General features: G+C 50.2%; 1 protein-coding gene across 1 annotated transcript in view; it reads right to left on the minus strand.

Annotated features, from left to right (window-relative positions):
• The window catches only part of VPS13D (vacuolar protein sorting 13 homolog D), a 254,821-nt gene that overhangs the window by 10,630 nt on the left and 220,013 nt on the right, over positions 1 to 24,178 (minus strand). Inside the window, exon 68 of the mRNA XM_080800390.1 lies at positions 2,747 to 2,878. Within this exon, the coding sequence (XP_080656516.1) occupies positions 2,747 to 2,878 (132 nt within the window). The remainder of the gene's footprint in view (positions 1 to 2,746; positions 2,879 to 24,178) is intronic.

The raw sequence follows: 24,178 nt of genomic DNA on the forward strand, positions 1-24,178 counted from the left end.
GAAACTGAAGCCTTTTCAGCTGGCCAGACCCGAAATCCTATGTCAGTAACTATCTTTTTAATACTAATTAATTAAATAAAATGAAAAATTAAATGAAACTTGATCTGGGAGGACAAAGTTGAAGTGCCCATGGCACTGGGGACTTTGTGGGGTTTTCACTACATCAGGAAGTAATTACACAACATTTTCCAGAAGTGAAACAGTGAGTCTAACTGGAAAAAAATGTGGAAACATTTAGTTAGAACAGTAGAGCAAGGTATTAAAGACCCTTTTAAGGGGTTAACTCTGAAGGAAAATATGCAAATAATTAGGTCTTTAAATATGTTTTTAATTACAATTCTAGGATAAAAGTCAGAGGTATAATTTGGCACTTGTGTGCTTTTCTTGAAAACCCCTTTCTTGCAAAGTGATGATTCTAATGTTCACGTCACCGTGAAGACCCAGCCTGACAACCTAGGATACTTCAGAGAATCTGCTGGCTTCCTTGATGACTTCTTCCTTGTACCCGAGGAAGACCACGGTCACGTGCTTTCTTCAACATTCACTGGCGAGATTTACCCACAAACTTGGGTAGCAACACATGGTTTTCATCTTTAGAGTCAAAACTCATTCATCCCAATATCCTTCCCCAGTTCATATGAATTTCAAGAGTTTCATGAAATCAATTTTACTGACTTCAGTTTGATTCCAGTTTCCAGCCGTACGTGGCTCTGTTTTCAATGTGAGTGTCTCACTGGGAACAATCCTGGGTTAGCTGTACCACACAATTTCTCCCTTGTGTTTTTGGCGCATGCCATTCTACTGAAAATGAATTTTGTTAAGGGCCAGAGACGGTTCGAACCGAGTAGGGGTGAGTGGGGGAGGAAATTGAAAGCACAGCGTACAATCATTTATAATCTCAACCTTTGGCCAAAAAAACCCCCAAAAGATGGCAAGGTGAACGCGTATTACTATAATGCGACACCGCCGCTCTCCAGCTATCATTCATTGAACAAATATTTACTGCGTGCCTATTACGTGCCAGGAACCGTTCCAGGTACTAAGGATGGACTAGAGAATGGAACAGACAGAAACCCCAGTGCTGCTCTGCCGGACCCAAGGAATGACTCTCTGGGCCTGTCATCCAAAAGTTCCATCAGCAAGGCAGCATAACCAGGCAGCTGAGCCACCAATCCTCCCCAAGGAGCAGGACTAGAAAGTCCTCTCCGGAGTGAAGCTACGTGGGGAGTGTGGGTTTTGCAACAGTGATCAGAGCTGGGCCTAGACTTAAAAAGAAGCGTGATGCGGACAGAAGGGTGTCCCTGCAGAATCCTTATATTGAAGCCAGGAATTACGGTTAAATGATGTCATGACGGGTGGGGTCTCCATCCTACAGGGTTAGTGTCCTTCGAAGAGACACCAGAGCTCTTGCTTGCTCTTGCCCTGTGAGAACACAGCCAGAAGCTGGCCATCTGCAAGGCAGGAAGAGAGCGTTCACCAGGAACCAAACTGGCTGGTGCCTTGATCTCGGACTTCCCAACCTCCAGAACTGGGAGAAAATGGTGTTTTTTTACGGCAGCCTGAGCTCAGGCCATGTAACGCACCGCCATCCTTAAGAGCCCTTCCAGTAACACTGCAGGGGGTTTGGGTTACACAAAACACATCCGGGAAGAAGCCATCCGATCCAGTAAGCAGCAAATGATTTCTGGACTTAATTTTTGATGTCTCCATTCAAATATTGCTACAAAAATAGGAGATGAGGTCAGCTTAGCACTGTCTCTAACAATGACAATGACGGCTATCCCGAACTAACCTCTGCCTCAGATACGCCTCCATCAACCCAAAAATATTCACGGCTCTCAGAGCCTTCCCGTCTTAGCTTTAGCTTAAAGGAGATAAATGAGCATTAAAAGAAATTAAGCGAGCATTTTGCTACTCATTGGGCATAACCAAACGCATTCTCCTGACCAGTGGTTCTAACACCAACTTAAGTCACAGAGCATTTTCTGCTAAAAGGATGTCTGCTGGGGAGGCTGGGTGGCTCAGTGGGTTAAAGCCTCTGCCTTCGGCTCAGGTCCTGGGATCAAGCCCCGCATTGGGCTCTCTGCTCAGCGGGGAGCCTGCTTCCCCCTCTCTCTCTGCCTGCCTCTCCACCTACTTATAATCTCTGTGTGTCAAATAAATAAATAAATAAATAATCTTTTAAAAGGGTGTCTGCAGAATATGCTAAAACAGTGATATACTGAGAGCTATCATATCAACTTGAAATAATTTCAGTAACTGAAAATACCGCAAGACCCGAGGTACGTAAGGCTTAGCCTTCAAAGAGTAACAAAACAACGTCTTAAAGATCGCTTTTCCAAAGTTTTCAGCTACTAGTGGTCTGCCATCCGTTTATCTGTTTTGTTCTGCAGCAAACAGCAGAACGTCAGAGCTCTGGAACATCTTACAAAGAAGAAAAGCCTCGAAGTTGAGAACGTTTTACTCCTATCTTCTCTCTTTGAACAAATCAGGAAGGGACTGCCATTTCTGAGAAACAAAGCACTGGGGTCCCGCTGTGGAGCTCAGTTTGAGAACCGCTGCTTTGAGGAAAAGGCTCTGGACAAGCAGTTCTACCGACACCTGTAGGATGTTTGGGCCACGGAATCTCGGACACGTTCCAGGGTCTAAGAGGCACGGCGGCGCTCAGGACAAGAGAAATGTCTCGGACTCCGAGACAGAGGAGACAACGAGCTCAGGGGGCCCACAGGGCCGGTGTCCCACTTACAATTCATCTTGAATGTTGTCCGTCAGTTTGAAGAGCTGCTCCTGCCCCTCCGCCTGGCTCTCCGAGTAGCGGGGCAGCAGCCCCTGGGGCCCGGTGCAGCAGCGCGGCTTCCGAACCCTCTGGGCTTGAGTCCTGCATGGGGAAGGGAACACCAAGCAGGGAGGTTAGGTGTTACGGTTAAAGGATCTCCCTTCCTCATCTGAAATAAAAAGCGCTCCGTCATACAAGGCATACTCTGGCTTTAGCAACGGGAACCAAGCCACAGCCTCACCTGTGAAGGCACTAGGAGGGAGCTGCTAGAGACTCTGGTTTGGTTTTGTTTTTATTTTTATTTTTTATTTTTAAAGATTTTATTTATTTATTTGACAGACAGAGATCACAAGTAGGCAGAGAGGCTGGAGAGAGAGGAGAGAAGAGAGAGAGGAGGAAGCAGGCTCCCTGCTGAGCAGAGAGCCCGATGCGGGACTCGATCCCAGGATCCTGGGATCATGACCCGAGCCGAAAGCAGAGGCTTTAACCCACTGAGCCACCCAGGTTCCCTTGTTTTGTTTTTAAAGGTTTTATTTATTTATTTGAGAGTGAGAGGGCCCGCGAACAGAAAGAGAGAGAGAGAGAGAGGGAGAGAGAAGCAGGCTCCCTGCTGAGCAGGGACCCCCCCCCCAACACGGGGCTCAATCCCAGGACCCCAAGATCGTGACCTGAGCCAAAGGCAGACGTGCAACTGACGGAGGCAGCCAGGCGCCCTGAGACTCTGGTTTTGACCAGAACCCTGCCTCTGCCGTTTCCTGACCGGGCGACCATGGACAACCGAGTTAGATTCTTGAACACCAGGTTCCAGTTTTCTCCATAAAATGGGAGGGCACAGACCCCACGGACGGCTCACGGAGCCTGTGCCGGACGGGCTGGGGGCCAGCTACCAGCGACAGCTCCTGTTATTGCTATTACTGAAACTTCTACTTGGGGAAAACCCCACTTTTCTAGGAATCTTTAGGAGAGGCACCTCTGGACTTGGAAGGGCCAGGAAGAACAGTGCGGGGGCGCGGGCATCTAGGAAGCACAGGCCAGGCTTCTGGCTTCTTTTAGGAGGAGCTTAGTGCCTGGGCACAGGAATCCTGGGAGGGTGAGGAGAGGCTCCATGGACGGGGCCCAGGCCACAGTCTGGGATTCTGCAGCGGCTCTAACTCATGCCATTCGGCGGTCGGTTGCCCAAAGGAATCTGCTTTGCCATGGCTTTCAGGGTAGGCTGATGTTGTCTTTTTCCACAAACCATATACGGGGTAATTGATAAGTACTTTTCGGTGTTTTCCTAGAAACAGGAGTCCGTATTTGTCTTGGAAAGGCTGTGCATATTTCAGATGACTGATAAGAGTGTGCCGGGTCTGTCCTCGGCCTTGTACTCGCTGTACTTTTCATTATTTGTTCCTGGATTCCACTGAAGCAAAACATCCCTCTCTAGACACAGCTAACAGAGAGGAATAAGGCTTGAATCAGCACTGAATCAGCATTTCTGAGCCATGCACTAATAATGGCAGTGTAGAGACTTACTTGCAAGGGCACAGAAGTGCCCTAGAGGGCAAACTGGGGTAGTAATATGGACAGAAACAGCCAGATGCTTGCCACAAGCCATGTACTGAGGTAGTGGCGAAACTGGGACACTGCAAAGTGCTCCTGGGCCCAGGTCAACGCTCTGCTCCGGGCCGTGATGCGTGCAGTCCCATACCTGGTTAATGTCTGACATGTGCCGGAGCCAGAAATCCAGTGATAAATTTGCACAAGTTCTGGACTAAGGATGCCCTAGATACCACTAATGTAAGGAGGTTGGGAAGAAGTTTCAGTGATCTGTACTAAGGGAATGGGTAAAAAAATTTTTACTTACACCACGTACTTACATATGCCCACTACACATAGTCGCAATTTCTTCTTCAAGATTTAGGCCCTCTAAGTGTTGGCCTCAAGATTGGGTTGGCCATTTACATGCTCATCCTTGACTGAAGGTAGGGAGGGCAGTGTAAGGAGCTGCTGAAGGGCCGCAGGGGAGAAGACGGCCAGCTGCCGTTTGGGGGATGCTGGCCAAACACGGGGAGGGTGCCTGGTACCCTTTCCCGGGCAGCAAAGCCCTGCTCTGGTCGCCTTGCCTGGGAGACAACTACTGTCATTCCAAGCCCTGCCCAGGGAGGGCTAATGAAGGGTCCTTTTCCCAAGGTGTCCTTCTCCCTACTATCCTGTTGCCCATGAAGTTCCTGGAAGAGGTTCAGGCTATTGGGGTAGAAGCCCAAAGGCCCCTCCCTCCAAGAGGAACAGGACGGGGCCCATTCCCCACATGTTAAGATTTCATCCTGACATTTCTCACCCCATCTTCCCAATCCATTGGGAGGTCTGCGGGTTCAACATCCACACAGACCCCCATTGCAACAACTTCTCCATCTCTATTCATAACTAACGAACCATCTCCAGATTTGCAATGGATTATTACAACAGTCTTGTAATTCATTCTATTTGCACCCTGCACCCTCACAGCAACGAGAATGATGCTTTTAAAATATACGTTAGACCAAGTTAGCCATGTGTCCCAAGTACATTTGCTTCACATCCCACTTAGACAAAACATTCGCTTAATTGCTAGGCTCCCCACCTGGAACATCCATGAAAAGGATTTTGTTTCAGTCACTGCTATCCTGGGATCGAGAACAGTACCCGGTTCATGGTTGAAAGCAATAAACATGAGTTGAGTAAATGAATGAATGCATTTGTCGGGGGGGCGGGGGGCAGGCACAAGGACCATTTTAACCATGGAACTCAAAAGTAAAAGTGGTGTACAAACTTTGGTGGAGAGTTTGAAGACCCAGAGGTTCTGAGCCTTGGAGGTTGACAAAGTTAAGGCAAAATATGAACCAGCTAGAATCATATCTTCCTGAGAGAAGGATCAAGAGTGTGTTTATACAGTACACTGATCAAAACGAAGCACAGGGCAGGAAGGCATAGTCATGAAATTAATGTCTTGGCTAACACATGTACTTTCCTTCAAAGAAACAATCTTTTCATTAGAACCCAAAGTGGGAACAGCCTGTTACCAATGAGAGGAAGACTAAGAGTCCCAGATTTCTCTGGTGGGATCCAAAGAAACCAGAGAAGTCAAAGAAAGGAGGCTTGTTTCTGGACCTGAGCTCCTGGAAGTCACATCTTGTAACAACTATAGAACAGTCATGCTCCGTGTTATCACATTATCAAATAGCTGTTCGGTGCATATAGTTATCTCTTTATTCCATGGCATTCCTCAGGATCTGCCCCAAATTTCACTGACCTAGCCTCACCTCTACTCCCGGCATATCTCTGAAGTAAACTATAAGCCCACCCAAACACCAGAGAACTGGAAAGTCGAGTAGCTCCCTTGTGGGTATATACGGCCTATCCGTTAAGTTTCTTATCTGTCTTCCCCAACAGGTTACAAAGTGTCTTCCCACTTCCAAGGTCCTCATTCTGTGACCAACCAACCATCAAGGGACAGCTGGCCATAGCATTTAGACACAGCTGACTGGACGAGCTCACTGTGGCATTCAAGGCTTATTTTTCACAGGGACCTAGAAGAAAAAAAGAGTTCAGCTTTGTCCTGGAAGGAAACAGTCTTCCCTTATAGTCTCGTAACTGTAGGGGCTGCCAGAAGGTGTGGTTTAGAGATACTCTTACAAGGAGCACAAAGGGGTTAAAGGAATTCTTCCCCAAATCTCCTGTTTCTTTGTTGCTGCTGGTACCTGAAAAACTACACTTTCTTCTCCAAAACTCATCTAGAATTTTAACTTCGAAAGCCCAAGCTGGAGGCTGGAGGCGGTGTGTGCATGCGCACATGTGTGTGTGCGTGTGCGCACACTTAAAGTCCCTGTGTGTGAACAAATCTGGCACCAAACTTAAACAAGTAATTATGAACAAAAATCCATAAACTAGTGTTTTCAAATCTTGTAATCCAGCAAAAACCTTAAAGTGACCTTCTCCACTGTGGGCCACTGTGTGATGGAACTGTTTTGTCCATCTGCTGACGACAGCACTCTACATTCCAATAACCCTTTGAAACCGGTGGGGCTATCGGTAACAGCAATCCTGTTTGTTCATCCACTGCGACTCAGGAACACGGCGTGTCTATTTCTGAGTCACAGTTCTTAAGTCACTTCCCTGCATTCGTGCTCCCTGGGAGCCTAAGAGCACCTGGAAGGAAAGGAGTCTATTCTCTTCTAAACCGCGTTTTAAGGTTAGGCTCATCATTATCCTTGGTTCAAGGCCCACTGTCATCATTGGCCTTTTCTTTCTTTATTTTAGATGGTATAATAAACATCCGTGAAACCACCCCCCCCCCCCCCCCCCGCCAACCCACAAACGCCGTCCTTGACCATAACCTGAATGTCTCTGTGTGGTCCGCTGCTGTTCCCTCCACGCCCTGTTCCTCCCCCGCCTAAGACAGCCACGATTCTAAATCTTGTACTAATCATTCCTCTGTGTCTCTTCTTCCTGTAGTCTTAGTACCTGTCAGCATATGCTCCGGTAGAGTCTCATATTCTTTGGCTTTAGTTGTTCGTCTTTATTTACTTTTTTTTAAGATTTTATTTATTTATTTGACAGACAGAGATCACGAGTAGGCAGAGAGGCAGGCAGAGAGAGAGGAGGAAGCAGGCTCCCCGCTGAGCAGAGAGCCCGACGCAGGGCTTGATCCCAGGACCCTGCGATCATGACCTGAGCTGAAGGCAGAGGCTTAACCCACTGAGCTACCCAGGCGCCCCAGTTGTTCTAGTCTTTAAATGTCACTTTAGATGTCACTGCCTTTCTATGTTTGGGGACTTACTTCTTCCTTTTAAGTCACACTACTAAGATTAAGCCATTCTTTCGTGTGCATTTTTAACCCATTTATCATACCTGCTTATTTCTCTCATTCCATCGTAAGGATATACTCTGATTCATTTGTTTTCCTGTGGACGGTACATGGGTTATTTCCAGGTTTTGCTATTACAAACAAGGCTTCTATGAACATTCCTGTAAATGTCTCCTGGTGAAAGAGGCAGGAATTAACTTTGGGTACATATATTTAGGAGGTATTTGCTGGATCATCAGGCATGAACGTTCACCTGACAAGACTATTTAGGTTGTTTTCAAATTTACACTCTCACCAACAATGCATGGAAGAGAGCCTCGCAATCCATATCCTTCCCAGCACTTGGTACCGTCTAGGACAACCCGTCCAATAAAACAGCCTCTCGTTTAGTACGGCTACTGACCAACTGGAAAGTTGCTAGTGTGAGCAAGGAACTGAATTTTTACTTATTTACTTGGAACTGAATTTTTAAAGTGTAATTTAAATTAGGGGCGCCTGGGTGGCTCAGTCATTAAGCATCTGCCTTCAGCTCAGGTCCCGATCCCAGGGTTCTGGGATCGAGCCCCGCATCGGGATCCCCGCTCAGCAGAAAGCCTGCTTCTCCCTCTCCCACTCTCTCTGCTTGTGTTTCCTCTCTTACTGTGTCTCTGTCAAATAAATAAATAAAAAATAAAATAAAATAAATGTAGTTAAAATAAATTTAAATTTAAACTGCATGTTAAACAGTACTGGTCTAGATTCTCAAGGTTTGGCTATACGAATGGACACAAAATGGCATCCTGTTGTTGTTGTTTTTAAAGATTTTAAATATTTATTTGAGAGACAGAGTGCGAAAGAAAGCAGAAGTGGGGGAGGCAGAAGCAGAGGGAGAGGGAGAGGCAGACTCCCCGCCGAGCAGAGAGCCCGATGTGGGGCTCGATCCCGGGACCCTGAGATCATGACCTGAGCTGAAAGCAGACATTCAACTGACTGAGCCAACCCAGGCACCCCTCCTGTTGTTTCCTTCTCATCCCCACCTTTCTTTTTCCACCTAAAGGATGGTGGTGCCCATTACAGGAAATGGAGCGAGTGGATGCTAGAGTAGAAGGGTCGTCTTCTAAGGTACGCTGGCCCACCACTGTGGGGCCATACTCTGGCCTCCCCCGCTGGCCTTGCTTCCTGTCCCTTGGTCACCTTCCCTGTCGGGATGTGCTGCTCCTTGGGCAGGGTCTTGGCACCCCGGCCCTGGGGATGACCGACCCTTCATTACACAAGACGCGGCAAAACCCCGCCCACTCACCTCTCATTAGTTGACGGCGTCTCTTACTAACACTTGACATAAAAGATGGTTTAAAACACGAGTCTGTTTAGTGCACATGCAGCAACTCTGCCTCCGCAAACCTTTGTTTAGCCAAAGGTCTGTGGTGTATTTAATTGCTGCCAGCTGGGGGTTTGTCGGCCATTTTAAGCTCTCAGCTGCTGCGGTTTATAAATTTCACAGTGTATAGAAAGAAGCAGGCCTTCCAGTCAACCAGCTAATCCAAAATGTCAGCACCAAATGAACTTGAGCTTTGAACTCCATGAAAATGTCAGAGAGTCGGCTGTGCGGCATGGACGACTCTTCCCCCAGGGAAGGGGCTGCTGATACAGTGGCTGATACACGGCAGATATCCATCCGGTGAGCGTGATCGGTACAGAGTAGGTCTGCATCTGGCCGCTGCCGTCCGACATACACTGGAGGCCTCGAACCGAAGATGAGGCTAATGAAAACAATCCATGTCGTTTTCTTTAAGCAACAATAAATCCAAACAAGGTGACACCGGGAGATCTCCCCAGTTCCACTTGGGTTGATCTTGTCTTTCAGCCCGAGGGTCAACAGTCGGCCACCCATGATTTGTTCTTCGCTGATATGATGAGTAACTATGTCATAGCTCGATTGGTCGAAGACAGATGCTGTACACACAGACCCATACCCCCGTACAGCTTAAGTTAAGCTATTAGTCGGCTGAGAAATTTGTCATGGCCAATGTCTATCAACCAAGGGAGGTTCAAAAACAACCAGTAAATGAGGAGAAAGTGTATGTGTCAGACACGTGACTTCCTACTACAATAGAATGTTTATTCGCCTGATGACTGCCATCTTCCTCGGGGGCTCTGTGTACTGACCCCAACAGAGTGATGGATTGTGCCTGCATTTACTTGATGTGTGTGTCCGAGACTTTTGTTTTAATTAAATATCTTACAGATATATACTGTGCTCAGCTGAGCACAAACAGTTAAGCTCAGAACAGAAGGTCAACCCAGACTATCTCTTCAAATACGGTTAATGGACGACAGCTCCAAGATACCAGGATTCTTGACTGAGTGGTTCAACCAAACAGTTGTCAGTTCTCTAAAAGGACTCAACAGTCTGTCTAAACAATACTCAGCCCCGGAACTGAGTTTAACGGACTGGTTAAAGCTGCCCCCCATACCCACTGTGGTCGTGTCTGGAAGTTCAGGAAAGCCAGCAGCACCGTGAGTCCCATCTCAGCCCGACCTCTAGTCCTCTTGTCCCTACTGTGCTCACTTCCAAAGACTAAGTGGGAAAGCATTCTTTCCCCCACAGATTTTACTCCTTTCGGTGGAAACTGTAATCAGAGGAGATTCTGCGAGAGGATGAAGGCCTCTAAAGTTTGCATCAGTTCACATGAGGAATTCGTCCCCTCAGTTCCATGACAAACAGAAATCTACTTTCTAGAACCTACTGAAACAGCATGCAATCCATGGGTTTACTAATAACTGCTGAGCTCTTGCTGCACTAAACCTTGAACCCAGAAGACTGCACCAAATATTTAAACCATCGTAGCAAATGCTATGACAATTTGGATTCTCAACATGAAAAAAACAGGTTGGGCAGAATGAAACCGAGGATCCAAAGTAAGGCAGCCAGAAAAACGAGCTCACTCAGAGCCCTGCGGATGGCCTGTGCCTTCCTCCCGCCCCACATCCCCACCCCATGTAATGACTTTTCCTGAGCTATCACAAGCAGAAGCTAGCGCCAGGCCTTTGGGAAGACAGGGATGAATCAAGTTTCCAGGGACCCTGCTGGAGTCTAATGTAGAAGATAAACAGAAGGCAGCAATTCTAATGCAGCGGGGGGTGGGGGGGCACCCAGGGAGAGGCCAGGCTCTGCGGCCAGGCTGCCTGGTCAGAACCCCAGTTCCACCACTTACAAACAGTGACCTGTGGCAAGTTAACCTCTTGGGGCCTTGGTTTGCTCATCTGTAAAATGGGGATGATAATAATGAGGTTGTTGTGAGGAGTAAATAATGCGTCTATGCGCTCATAACAGTGCCTGCTACGTGACAGGCGATCAACAAAATGCTGCCTGGGACGGTGATGGCGACGAGGACGTAACTGTGGAGAGCGCCGTGGGTACCAAGGCAGGCCCTTACCTAGCTTAGGTCGCTGAAGCTGGGATGGGCTGGGGTCCAGCAGCTAATCTTTCTCACTTAGTTTTCTTTTTGGGGAAACTGCTTTAGACAGAAATATTTCCCTTTTCCTTCTGCTTTCTTGTTAACATTCTACTTCCTTCTCTCTAGAGTTCCGCATTGCATTGTCACAATTGAAAAATGTGGGAAAGATGCTGATTCATGAAATCGTTAGCAATTATATTCCTATCGCCATGAAGGTTTTAGTAATTTGACATTCTGCAGTGGGGACAACATTTCCTGGGCTGGGCTCTCTCCCATCAGTGGGATTCACACCTGACTTGTTTATAGGGGTCAAGGCTTCCTATAACCCAACACATGTTTTGGGGACCCCATGACATTGCAACTGTGACAGCTGGTAGGACTCATGCCAACAGATACGCCTACGGGGATTTAACCTCTAAGAACAACACTACTGGAAAGTTTTTTTTCCAGAGGCAACTAACTGCCTCGGGGGTGAGCCTACCTGTTCATGAGGCTGGGGGAGGGGCAAAGCCAGCTGGCTTCATTAAGAATTCCAATCAAGTGGCTAACGTTATAGTCAGATTATGGCCTGATACAGCCTCGGATTTCCTAAAATGCCTTTCTGTATGCATCCAGGGGTTGCTGTTTTGTTTTGTTTTGTTTTTTGTTTTTTAATAGCAGACAGCTAAAAAGTGGTTTGCGACTTTCAACATCATTACAGAATCAAGGTATTTGACCAACACAAGCTTTGTTTGTGTTCTAAACACAGCGTTCTGAATCCGGATGTCCTGCTTACAGGAATCTCTCAAGCCACTGGCAAATTCCTTACTAACCTGTCACCTCAAATGTCAGTCCCAAGATATTTCACCTGGGCCAGAGCACACAATTCCTGGTAAACTTGACTTTGTGGCTAGTTAGGGTAAATACTAATGATAACAAGCCGACTAAACCAATAAACCAGATCTTTTCAGACTGATTTCCGGCAAATGATTACTAATTTCTTTCTTTTAATCTTTATATTATCTACCTTCTACCAAAAGTTAATCTCTTTTAAGAGAAAGATGAAATTTAGGAAATGGTGGTATGGAGAAGAACGCAAGCCTTTGGAAAAAGACACAGACTGAAATCCCAGTCCGTTCACTTATTCGGTGAGTGATCTTGAAGAAGTTCCTAGATTGCTGGCAGCCTCAGTTTGTTCATCAATAAATGGGAATATGAAACTTACTTGCTTGATTGATAATGCCGAGATAACACACGAAGAGGACATAGCACAGTGCCTGGCACACAGCAGGTACTCATTAAAAGTTGTCTCCCTCTCCCCTACCCTTCTTCAGAATTCTTGGGTGTTTACTCAATGGAAAATACCAAAATGCACAATGTTTAAAGTTTAGATTTAAAACTGAAGCCTGAAAATCACTGCGGAAACCTGATTTGCTGAATATGTACGAATGACTCAGAAGCAGTTGGTGGGATGATCGGATGGATGTATCTGCTGAAGGAACAGCCCCGCCCGAGGGGGCACTCACCTGGCCTGCGCCATCCATCCGTGTCCTTAAACAGCTGGAGCTAACCCACTGCGTGGCTCATTAAACCACACCAAATGGCAAAGTCTGACAATTGGAACGGGGAATTTTGGAACACTGTCATTCATCACAACAGAGGTTTTTTAGAACGTTTCAGTGGCAGAACGCTTCCCCTAAATGACATTTGTAAGATAACCTGCATACACCCTAAAAACGGAGCTGCCCCGAAGAGGGGCTGGGGACGGGCCCTCAGCATCGCTCACCCCCGGCCGGCGGCCACCCCACGCTCCTGTGCGAAGGGCCTGCCCCGTGACCACAGCAGGTATGGGGTGCGGCAGTCCACCTAGGGGCTGCGTGTCACTTGTTTTTTTGTCATTGTTTTTTTTCAAGCCCACCGGTTCATCCAGGCTGGAAGTTCTATACGACCTTCTAACATCAGGCAGAGTATGGGTGGGGGTGGGGGGGTGGCGGAAAAGGACGAAGAGGGAACAGGAGAAGATGCCTCAAAACCAGACCAGATGCAAGATTAACTAACACCCGTCAGGAGACTCAAAGTTTCCCCACAGCTCCCACACTCCCAGGGACAAACAGGCTCTGTTTCAGGCCCTGAGCTTAGCCCGGAGGTTGCAGAGGGTCACATTGAGACCCTGGGGGGATGACGCCCCCCCCCCAACTTTGCAGCCACTAACCTCTCCCAGGGAGGGGGCTTGCATTCTGAAGCCAACCGTGGCCTGGAGCGCAAGCTAAGTGTTGAACAGAAGCGACATGGAACCAGAGTTTTCTGTCCTATGCACTGTTCTACCCCAGCACCCAGTGCAGTTCTCGGCACAGGAAGACACAATAAATGGACCGATGACCACAAGACTGTTGGCACCGGTGGCAGGAGGGCCGGAGCTGCTGCTGCTGCTGCAGCCAAGGCAGCAGGGGGGCACTGGGGGGGTAGCCTGAGCCCGAGAAAGGTGGGGACTTGGCGACGGACGACCCAGGAACCCCCGGAGCACAGGCACACGGGTCCTTCCCTCGCGGGAGCGTGCCGCAAAGTTACTGCTTCAGTGGTGTTCTCCCAGGGAGCCACGGGACAGCCGCCTGGTGGCCTTGGGGGACCGAGCACCATCTGCACTCTTCCAGCAGGAGGAAGAGTGGGGCCTGGCCCTCTGGAAGCTGTTCAGAGGCCCCGTTGTCCTCCTGTCTCGACACTCAGTGCTTACGTAGCTCAGAACCTTCCGGCCAAGGTGACCGATTCTCTGCGCTAGCTCAAATTCCAGGGAGAACTCTGTTCAAAGGCTTGTTTCGTATGGCTTCTGCGAGCTCAGTCCCAGGTTTTAGTCTTTGACCTAGAAACAGAAAGGAAGCGGCCCCTCCATCACCCCCTCATCTTTCTGTGACCAGCTGGTGCTTTTTTATTGTTTGTCATCAAACGGAACCTGCGGCGGAGACTTCCCAGAAGCCAGGGCTACCTCTAGTCAAATCTGGCCCTCCGGCAACAAGAGATGGCACCTTCTCTTTGAACTTGGGTCAGACTGGCTCGGGCCCATCTTTCCAGTGGCCTCAAGAGTATCCTGGATTTTCAGGCAAAAGAAGAGATTTCTCCTGCTCTGGCTCTTGCCACAGCAGCTGGGTAGAAAGCCAGAGCAGGAATAGGGCTGCTCTGTGGAGAACATCCACGTGTCTGAGCGGGGAGTGGGCTCCACGGGTTCCATGGCGTCCCTTCTCTTTGGACAGGACAGAAACAGGACATAAGCTGGCAGCTCCGTGATACCCTCGGGGGCCCCTACAAAAGCTGCGCGTCTGCCTGGTGCTGTGACGTTCGAGCCGGGGACAAAAGATTGTTCTTTATTTGGCGATAAGAAGGTCACGCTGCTTTATAATTAAATGCTGCCAGTGTGAACATGAATGGGACTGATCGCCACAGTCCATCAACCCTTGGCAAACTGGTTTGTTTGGTCTGGACAGCAAGCAACATTCCACACTACTGGATTTTTTCCCTCCCAGCTCCCCTGTGGCCCCATCACCCCCCAAACCCTTTTTAAAAAAAATTACAATCTGTTCTGCTGTCTCAGGTTACATTCTGTAAATAATAAGCAACACTGATGAAATGCAAAAAGCTGAAAATTTGTAAAAGCAGAAAGATCTGCAGTGTGTCCCACATCTGTGTCACATTAAACACTGCACTCAACAGATCCGTGGATTCCTGTCTAATCAGCGCATGAAGGCGACGTGGGCCGGAGCGGCTCTCGTGCCACAGGACACAGCAGGGCTGAGGGTCACCGGACGCAGGCAGGGAGGGGCAGGAGCCAGCACCAGGAGGCGGGTGCGCCAAGCACCACGGTGCAGATGACACATGGCTGCCGGTGGCCTGGGTTCTGGCACATGTGCGTGGGAGATGGCGGTGGTTAGGTCACCGGGGAGCAAGCCTTCGGCCCCCTCCTCCATGCTCCTCAAGGCCACTGAAGCTGGGCCCACGGCGGTTAGCCTAAATAACATGTTTTAATGACAGAATGTCTCATTTGAAGGAGTTGGCTCCATATACATTAAAACGACGGCAAAATAAAAATAGAACAGAAGGAAACCAATTGATGTCCATTGGGTAAAATGCTTAGAAGCTACCAGGGGATGAAAGTTGTCATGCCAGGCAAAACCTGACCCCGTCTTTATTTCTCAAGCATCTCTCTCTCTCTCTCTCACACACACACACATGCATAAGCACAGGCACTCACACCCGCATTTAAGAAAATCTGGCACAGCATGAGAGAGAGACTGGCATGTTTTAAACTTGTGGCATCGTGTTGAGTCCCTGAACGATTATAAGGCTCTGTGTTGGAAAAAGCCAGATTCAGACTCAACAACGAATCTTTACACAGAGCAGCACAAAAAGCCTCTAAGGATACTCCAAGGAAAAACCGAGTACACGGCCACCACAGCCAGCTCGCTTAGCTCGTATTTTCGCCATCAACTTTATGTGAGAGACACCAGAACGAAGACGGCTGGGCCCCCATGGTCCACGCCGTGTCCCCGCAGCTGTGTTCACTGTGCTGACTATACATGAGGCAGGCCACCGTCACGACAGTCCTAGAGAAAGTTTTTAAATTAGTATTCCATCTCGCGGAGGAGGAAATCGTGCCTTAGAGAGATTATCAAGGCTGCTCAAGGCCATTCAGTTGGTAAGGGCAAAGCCAAACTTGATCTTGGGTCTTTCTCATTCTCTTGGACTCGGTAAGCTTATAATCAGCATGAGTGCTGATGAAATCTCTTTAGTAAATACTCTGACCCATCACTGGGTTGGGCATTCTGGCCATCCTACAGGGATACCAGCGGAGGCAGAACCATGACCTCAGGAAGCTTATCGTCTAGTTGGGAAGGTATGACGGACGTCCTTGAAATGAGTGGGGAGGGGACGTAGAAAATGCACCTGTGATGAGAGTGCTAGGAGGGCTGGCACCCCACAGACAGAGGGCATGGGGGGGCTTCCTGGGAAGGCCTGGCTTCAAGCAGGGTCCTGCCTACAGGCAGAGCAAGATTTTTATGAAGACAACAAGGTATAACATCGGTACTCATCGGCCAAGTTTTACAAACGGAACTAGTGGTGATCAAATATGGAGAAGTCGCACGAAAGGAACAAGACAAGATAACAGACCACCCCGCATACAATCCTGAAACATTTGTCTGACGTCTCTTTCTCAACGCTAGAGCCACTGACTGAAGGCTGTGAGCGGTGACGGCTGTCCCTTCAAAGTCGAGGTGCGGACGTTAACTTACAGGGATTCACACAGCGACCCATCTAAATTTAATATTTGGAAGGAAGATATGTACTGATATGGATGAGAAATGGTTGAAATGACAACTACTGGAAGGGTCGGGCCAAGACAGGGGAGAGGAGACAGAGCCAAACACTAGAAAGGGAGACACGCTCTGCTCTCAAGGAAGGGCTGGGGTGAGGCATATGCAAAGGGAATTCACAAAACAAGAAATCCAAACTGCCAACGGGAGTAGGGAAGATGTCTCCACGCTAATTATCGAAGAGATGCACGCAGTAACATGGAAACATTCACTCCCTCAGATCAGGGCGGCAGGGACTTAAAAGAGTCACAGTGCCTTGCTGCTCCGTACGACTCTTGGCGAGGGGGGGGGGTGGAAGGGGTGAGTAGCCTGGGATGGCAGAGGGCTGGAGAAATGGGGCCTCTCACTTGGGTGGGAGCACAAGAAGTTCAACTTCCTAGAAGGCAAGGTGTCACGTGTTTCAAAACAAGAAGTGTATTATATGCAATTTAATATTATATAAATGTTAAAAGTGATGATTTACCTCTGGAATGGAAGGATGTTCCAGGGTCACTGTTGAGTGAACAAGGTCTGTGGTCCTGTTTGTGTAAAACCACACACACACACACACGTGTGTGTGTGTGTGTGCATACAGAGAACTACCTGCCAGGGTGGCCACTATTAGCCTCTTGGAGATCAGCAATGGCCGGTGCAATTGAATTCTTTTTCCTCTTTTTTTAAAAATGGGAATGAGAGTGTCTACTGCACTGGTTTGCCATGAAGAGGGAACTTGCCAGGGCCCTTGGAGCGGTGTCTACACACTGCCAGTGCTCGTGTATCGCTTGAATTTTCACAACAGCTCACGTTTGTACACATTTTTAAACTCAAACGACAGAACTGTTCTTTCAGAAGACGACTCGGGGTGCAGTGAGGCACACACACCAAAAATGTCTAAAGCCAAGCACGTGTGTGTTCAAATCTCCATCACCACACACCGTACCCGCGCATGGGCTGGGTGCGGACGGGAAAAGGAGTCGGAATGGCCAGGCCTCGTCTGGAAGGGCTTTCTTCTGGATAAGGGGCAGTCCAAGTGGGGTTTCTCAAGAGGAAGGGGACAATGATTTGACCACCGCTATCCCTGCTACTTCCTCCGAGAGCGGAGGGCGGAACAGCCCTCCCCTCGACTGGATGGTCGCGAGGGCCACTGGTGTTATTCTGGGAACCCAGGGGTCTCCTGCGGCAGGCCTCCCCGCCCCCAGCCCATCTGACTTCCTTTTCCAGCCCTATCTTGCTTTTTGACCTTGAACCACAGAGCGAGGGCTTCTCTGGCTTGCAGCAAGCGGCTAGCTCGGGGCAACATGCCCTGCCGGCTGAGTGGGAGATGGCAGACAGGGCCAAGGGCCAGGTGCTCACAGCACCTGCCCTGAACGGCCCCGTGAGGCTGGCCAGGGACTGCGGAAGGGGCACTCAGAATGGGTAGAAGCGAGAGCACACTGCCTCCCAGTTTGCCCGGAACTCCCTGTCTGCTAACACAGGGAGAGAGAACATCTGGAACTGGTTTTGAGGCTCTCCAGCTGCAGAGCCACTGGAGTGAAGTTCGGGTTTCACTGGAAATTGCATTTCAGGGGCTTACAGACTGTCCTTTCTGATTCTCATCAGGGTGAAGTACAACCTAGAAGACAAGCTGGTTCACAGACCAAATCAGTTTTGCTTTGAAATGTTCTCCCTTCCCCACCCCCCCCTTTGAAAGCAGAATTAATGGTCCAGGTGGTGAGAATCCAAAAAATGAAAGAAAAGGGCGTGGGGTCATCTCAGGTGCATTTCGATGCCTTCATAAAAATCAGACGCAGCCCCTGGGTCAGAGTCGACACCAAGCCTTCAGAGAGCCTGGTCCTCCTAGGAAACAAGAACCAACAAGACTGAACCCATCTGAATTGTCAGACGGGGGCTTGCCTCTACAGGACTAGAAAAAATGTGGATTCAAAATGTGTTAGGGCTTGTTGGGCACCAACGAGGGAGCAGGGAAAGATGCTAGATCCTTCCAGACAGAGGGGACCGCAGAATCAAGTCCCCTCGGATCTGGTCCAGCGAAGCCCACCATGAGCTTTTGGCAAGTGGCCTCCCCGGGCACTGGGACACCGGCCGACTCATCAGCAGTCGGCACCACCTTCTTTGGGAAAAGCAGGTGCTGCCGGGAGCCTACCCAGAGCAGAGATGATGGCAGCTCTCCCTACTCTGCCAACGGGAAATATGAACCTCTAGTCTAGCCTCTCCTGCCCGCTGAGTGTTGGTTTCTCCCTCTGGACCTCAAGCTGAAGGTAGATCGGGAGAGCACAAGCATGTGGCCTGCTCCTTGGGTGGACAAGCTCCTTGAGGTGGAGAAAAGCAGGCAGGCCTGGGACACCCCTGATGCAGACCAAGGAGGGTGAGTCACACATAAGGCAAGAGGTGACTCTCCAGCTGCTTTTCAGCGTTCCTCTTCCAGAGGATCACTCAGATGCAAAACGCTCAGACCAGACTTCCTTCTGCATGGTACATAAAGCACTGAAACTTTCTAAGACTCTCTGTCTTAAAATTTCTGCAGATAAGAATTTCTATAATTCCCAGTTAGGGGATCATCTGGCTACCTCATGGCATCTTCAATCATTGTAAAATTAAACAAAAACAATTTTAAAAAGCAGGATTTCTCTCTGCCTACTTCCAAAGGTACAGCACAGCTCCTTGATGCCAAGTGCGTTCAAATACGTGACAGAGCACCTCCCAACAGGTGCCCCGTCAAGAGACATCTAGTACCAAGGTCTGCTGAACTTTGGGTTAAGCAATCATTTTGTGGAGTCCACACCATAAGTTAGTTCCACGCAGGCTACAGAAGCACCTTGACCGTAGAAGCATGACCAAAGAGAATCCAGTGACCTCAGTGCGGGCCAGGTGCTTCTCCTCCCCCTAAAAGCAACTTTTTTTTTTTTTTTTCCAGGCCCCACAGCACCAAAGTAAGCAGAAGCTATCCTTGGCCATGAAAAGGAGGGTATAGCATACTGAGCACATACTACTCGGACAGTCTCCTTCCAAGGCTTCCTGTTCTGTGTAGCAGCTGGAGTTCCCAGGTGACCAGATGGTGAAAAGAGCTTTTGCTGGGTGGCAGAGCAAAGGCGTAGCCAGGACGTATCAGTGCTAGTTTGCGAAACTGACCAATTCTGCATCAGAAGGCTGCGGTGGTTTCTCACTGGGGGTGGCGGAGGGGGGCAGGGGTGTGGGAAGGAGGACCTGGGACAGGTTCACACAAAGTTGAGTGACTAGGTTCTCAGGCATGGACATTGGCAGGCGAGGGTCTCCCATGGTCCTCTCACACTGGGTTTAGCAATCATTTTGTGGACCCCACGCCGTAAGTTAGTTTGGGGTTAAGCTGGTAGAGGGGTTATGGAGGTGGTAAGCATCCTTCACACCAAAAGAGATCCAAAGTTTATAGAAACTACTCCCCCCAACACACCCACCCTGTTCCCCCAACAACTGCACTGACATCTTCTCCTGTATCTTCTGGGTCAGAGGCAGATGCCCTATTCCCACATTCCATATCCATGGCCAAGAATAGAAAGGAAGTGGATCAAGAGACCTGGTAAGAAGCCTCAGATTTAAATCCATAAGGGCTTCTGATGGGAGAGACCAGAAGGAGCAGAGAACATAGGAGCGCGTGCTCTGCACTCAGACTGCCAGGGCTCAAATTCCGGTTCCCTCTCACTACCTCTGCGATCTTAGACCAGTCACGTAACCTCTCTGTGCCTCGTGCTTCTCACCTGTAAAATGGGGAAAATCAAGCGCCCACCTCACTGGGCTGCTGTGAAAATGAAACAGTACTGACACTAATAGATAAAAACAAAATGCTTACAATAGTGTGTGGCACATGTAAGTGCTCCGTATCCACAGCCCCGTCAGCCCCGTCAGCTGGGGACACGGGTACCTACCTCCGATGCCCTGTCCCTTGCGGACAAGCTCTCTGGAAATGACAGAAACATATGCCTTGCTGGACAGTGTGGACATAGGGCCACAAAGGCCGCCAGTTTGGCCAAAGGGTGGACAGCATTAAACCACTCCCTTAACCCACTATTTTCCTAGGATCTCCTCCTCGCTACATACACCCGGAGCCGCGTCTGTCTTCCATTTACTCTGGGCGGCATCACTGCGAAAACACAGGCGTCTGCAGGCCCGGCTGCGACGGCGCCCCTGTTCCCCCGCGGGCTCCCTGGTGGCCAGCACCCTGGCCTACCAGGCCGGCCCCCGCGGCAGCCTTCGGCCTGCTCTGTGTTTGCACCCGGGCTCAGCTCCGGAAAGCCCGAAGGTGAGGCGACCACCAGCCTTCTGGGCGGCTGCGTGGCAGGGAAGGGACGCAGACTCGCTCCCGCCCGCATCCAGCCGCCGCCGCCAGCGCAGCCTCCGCGGAGACGGGTAGGTTTCCTGTGGTGTCAGCCTCACTTCCTTCGGCAACATTATACTGCAAACAGAGGGCTACTTTGAATAATGCGCTCTGGTGTCCCGTTTCTGGCCAGGGGGGCGGGCGGGGGGGGGGCGGTGTGTGGACTGCCTGGCTTCTCCGGAGGGAAACCCGCCCTCAACGGCGTTTCTTCCCTCTCCCCAGGCCCGGAGAGCTCTGCCTGGGGCAGGGCGGCGAGCCGGCCCGGCTGCAGGACCTGGGCGGGGCACGCTCGGGATGGCAGCTCGGTCGATTACACGCGGTGTGAGAGGGTTAAACGGGACAGCCGCCTCGACTCCTTATAAACGTTTGCCCTGTGGACACGCACTCGTTGGCGGCGGTGCAAGCCTCGAGCCGTGTTACACGCCTTAACGATATGGTTCAACTCTCGGTCAGGCTTGGGCCTGGCGTGGGGCCAGACCGCAATCAATGGGACACAGAACCTCCCCCTCTCAGATCATCACGAAGGCTCATATTATCTCCTTTTCGTCGTGCTGGTTAAATTTATGGAGCAGAACCCTGAAGCCGCATTCCTTGGCCTGGGCCGGCCCGCGCGGCCCTCCTTCCCTTTGTTCGGTCCCGTAAGCGAGCCGCGCTTTGGAGGGCGGCAGGGTTGTTAGTTCAGGCACTGACTGTTTGCTCATGACTGAAATGAAAGAGTTCAGTGGGAGGGCAAAAGGACAGCCCGAGTGTAAAACCCCATCCCAGCAGGCCCTGGGCCCTACGTATAGGCCCGGAGCTGCTCCCGGACGGATGACTGCACTTTGTTCTCACGAAAGCGAAACCTTCAGTCTGATCCCTGCTACGGCGTCTACGGAACGGCAGCCAGGCCTTCCTGGGGCGCACCTCCACGCCCGCGCGTGGATTCGGGGGCGCCGTGGGGGGAGCCTGCCCTTCCCAGAGCCGAGACGTTAAAAGGAGCCACAGCCCACGACCATACTCGTCTCCCCAGGTCCCGCACGCGATGGGACAGCAAACGCGGACTCGTAGCTGGTCTCACTTTGAAATATTCATACAGGAGAAAGTAAACCGGCTTCCCAGTCCTTGGCTACAAGGCTGTGATACACGGAAGAGAGGCAAGCAGAGGGGGTCTGGGGTCATGGACTCACACAGGAGAAGGTCCGGTGCATCAGACCTGCCGCGTCTGCCCACGCGCTCTGCCCTTGACCTTAAGCATCTCTGATTAGTAGATAAAGGGTTGAACGATGGAAGGGGGCGTCTGCAGCTCACTCCAGAGGAGGCCGTCTGACGGCTGGAAAGGGGGTCGCGCCAGAGTTGAATCTGGGCTCTCCCAAGGGGCGAGCTGCAGATCCTCGGTTCCTCAGGTGAACCAGCGTGGTTTGTCATCTGTTATGCCTCCGTGGGTCCACCTCTACGTGAGGCTACTGGGAGCCCGCCATGATGATCCGAGCTCTTCTAACCCAAGTCCAAGCCTAAGAGAGAGAGAAGGAGTAAGAGGAACGGCGGGGGCGGGGGGGACCCTAAGCCAAAAACTAAACCAAAGACATGCTGAGAGGAGCAGGTAGGAGAGCCTCTGAGGGGAGTCGCTCTGGATTCAGAAGCGGTTTCCTGCCAGTCTGGTCCTTTTGGCCACTGTTGAGCAGTACTAGGCCAGGGCCCAAGCGTGTTTAGAAACGAAACCAGAAATCTCACACGAGCAAGAGCATGCACTCCTTTGGTGGCGTCCAGTAAGGCGTGTCTGGTCCGAATGAGGACTAACCACGTATTGATTACTGAATGAACTGTACACACATCTTCGTGTTTTCCTCAAAGGTTTCCTTATCCACTGTGCTGATGTTTCGAGGTGACCGAATGAGTCTGTCGTTCCAAAGCCCAAGGCACCTTTTTTGGGTAGACAGGAGGTGCCGTGGAATGAATGGGTCAGAGGAAACCGTCTCTAGCTAGTGAGAATCCCTGGTCCTACTTTACTTCTCCCACTGTACACGATTTGCTCTGGGTTTGTAAGAAGCTCAGGTTACAGAGACTACTTAAGTCTGGCAAGTGAAAGGGCAAGGAAAAGTCAGATAGGCTAGTTTAGGGAATTGTCCAGAAAAATGTGTCATCTATTCAACTGTCTCTGGTTATTAACATATGAGTTCAGGGTTCAAGGAAGTCCTTAGTCACAATATCACCTCACCTCTCCCAGGGCAGTCTACACAGCACCTGCACACGCCCCTATCACCAGACAGGTCCCATCGATGCTCACAAAGGAGGCCAGTCCCCACTGGGTGTCGGGTGCGTAAGGTCTTCTGAAGGCTCAGTCTGGTCCACCGTGAGCCCGGATACATCAAGATTCCCTGATAACAGTAGAATCTGGAAAAGCTCACACTGAGGAGGAGACTGTCTTATGGACCAAGACCAACTTTGAGAGCTGATACAGCACGACCTGGCTACCCCCACTTCCTGTGGGGCTTTACCACAGGGCCACTTGGATGACTATATCTGGGGACACATGACCATAAGTAACCAAAGAGGCCCAACTCCAAAAACACAGGAACGTGGGTTGCTCATGAGAAGGGTGCAGCAGCGGCCACCACATGAGGCCAGAGCCGCCATTGGGAGACTCCCTGCTGCACACGCTCGTCTCCTCTGTTAACTGGACCACCTTCTCCGTGCTCCGGGGCACTGCCATTTATGCTAGCGTCATGTGTAGGTCTAAGAGGGACTAACTCGACACTAGTTTGGGCACCAAAAGGGAACACGTTTGGAATTTGCTTTTTCATGCCATGCACGCCTGTTCTTGATGCAAAAATAGCTTCTATCAAGGTTTTTATGTTTTGTTTCTAAAAAAAAACACTGATTTCTTGGGCAGCAGCTCCAAGCAGCTGCATCACATCCAAGTACCCCACGAAGACTGAGTATGTGGGAAGTGGTCTGTGTACAAGGGTTTGCCTGGATGCTGTGTTTTATGGAGGCTGTCCTCACACGCTGCCCCCGTGGGATCTAGCCCGCCACGTCTGGGGCCACTTCAGTCTTCGCAGAGGTGAAGTCAGAGGGAGGGCAGAAGCACTGTCAGGGCAGCACAGCCACAGAGCCGACCCCTTGGGGGATTAGATGTAACCAACTTAAATGGTGTTAAGCCCAGCTGGGGTTTAGGCGAGGGCCAAGGGTTGCTTGGGAATATTTTAGGTACAACACTGCCTCCGATTAACCTACCTCCTTTCTATTTTTAGAAAATATTATCAAGCTTTCATACGTCCTCCTGGGCTCCTCCTTCGCCCCAGCGCCTGGCTTCCTCCGTGATGGCGAGGCCAGCCCACTGTGTGCTGGTTATTCACTGGGGGGTTATTCACCTCAGCCAGGCGGACGTGACCAGCCCGGACGACTCTCACTCCCTCCGAAGTGGGGAGACTGACCTGAGGAGGGGACCAAAGGCTGCTGGCATAAGACCACCAGGCAGAGGGATGTCAGGGCTGA

Source organism: Martes martes (assembly GCF_963455335.1).
Source record: "Martes martes genome assembly, chromosome: 4".
Classification (NCBI taxonomy): domain Eukaryota; kingdom Metazoa; phylum Chordata; class Mammalia; order Carnivora; family Mustelidae; genus Martes; species Martes martes.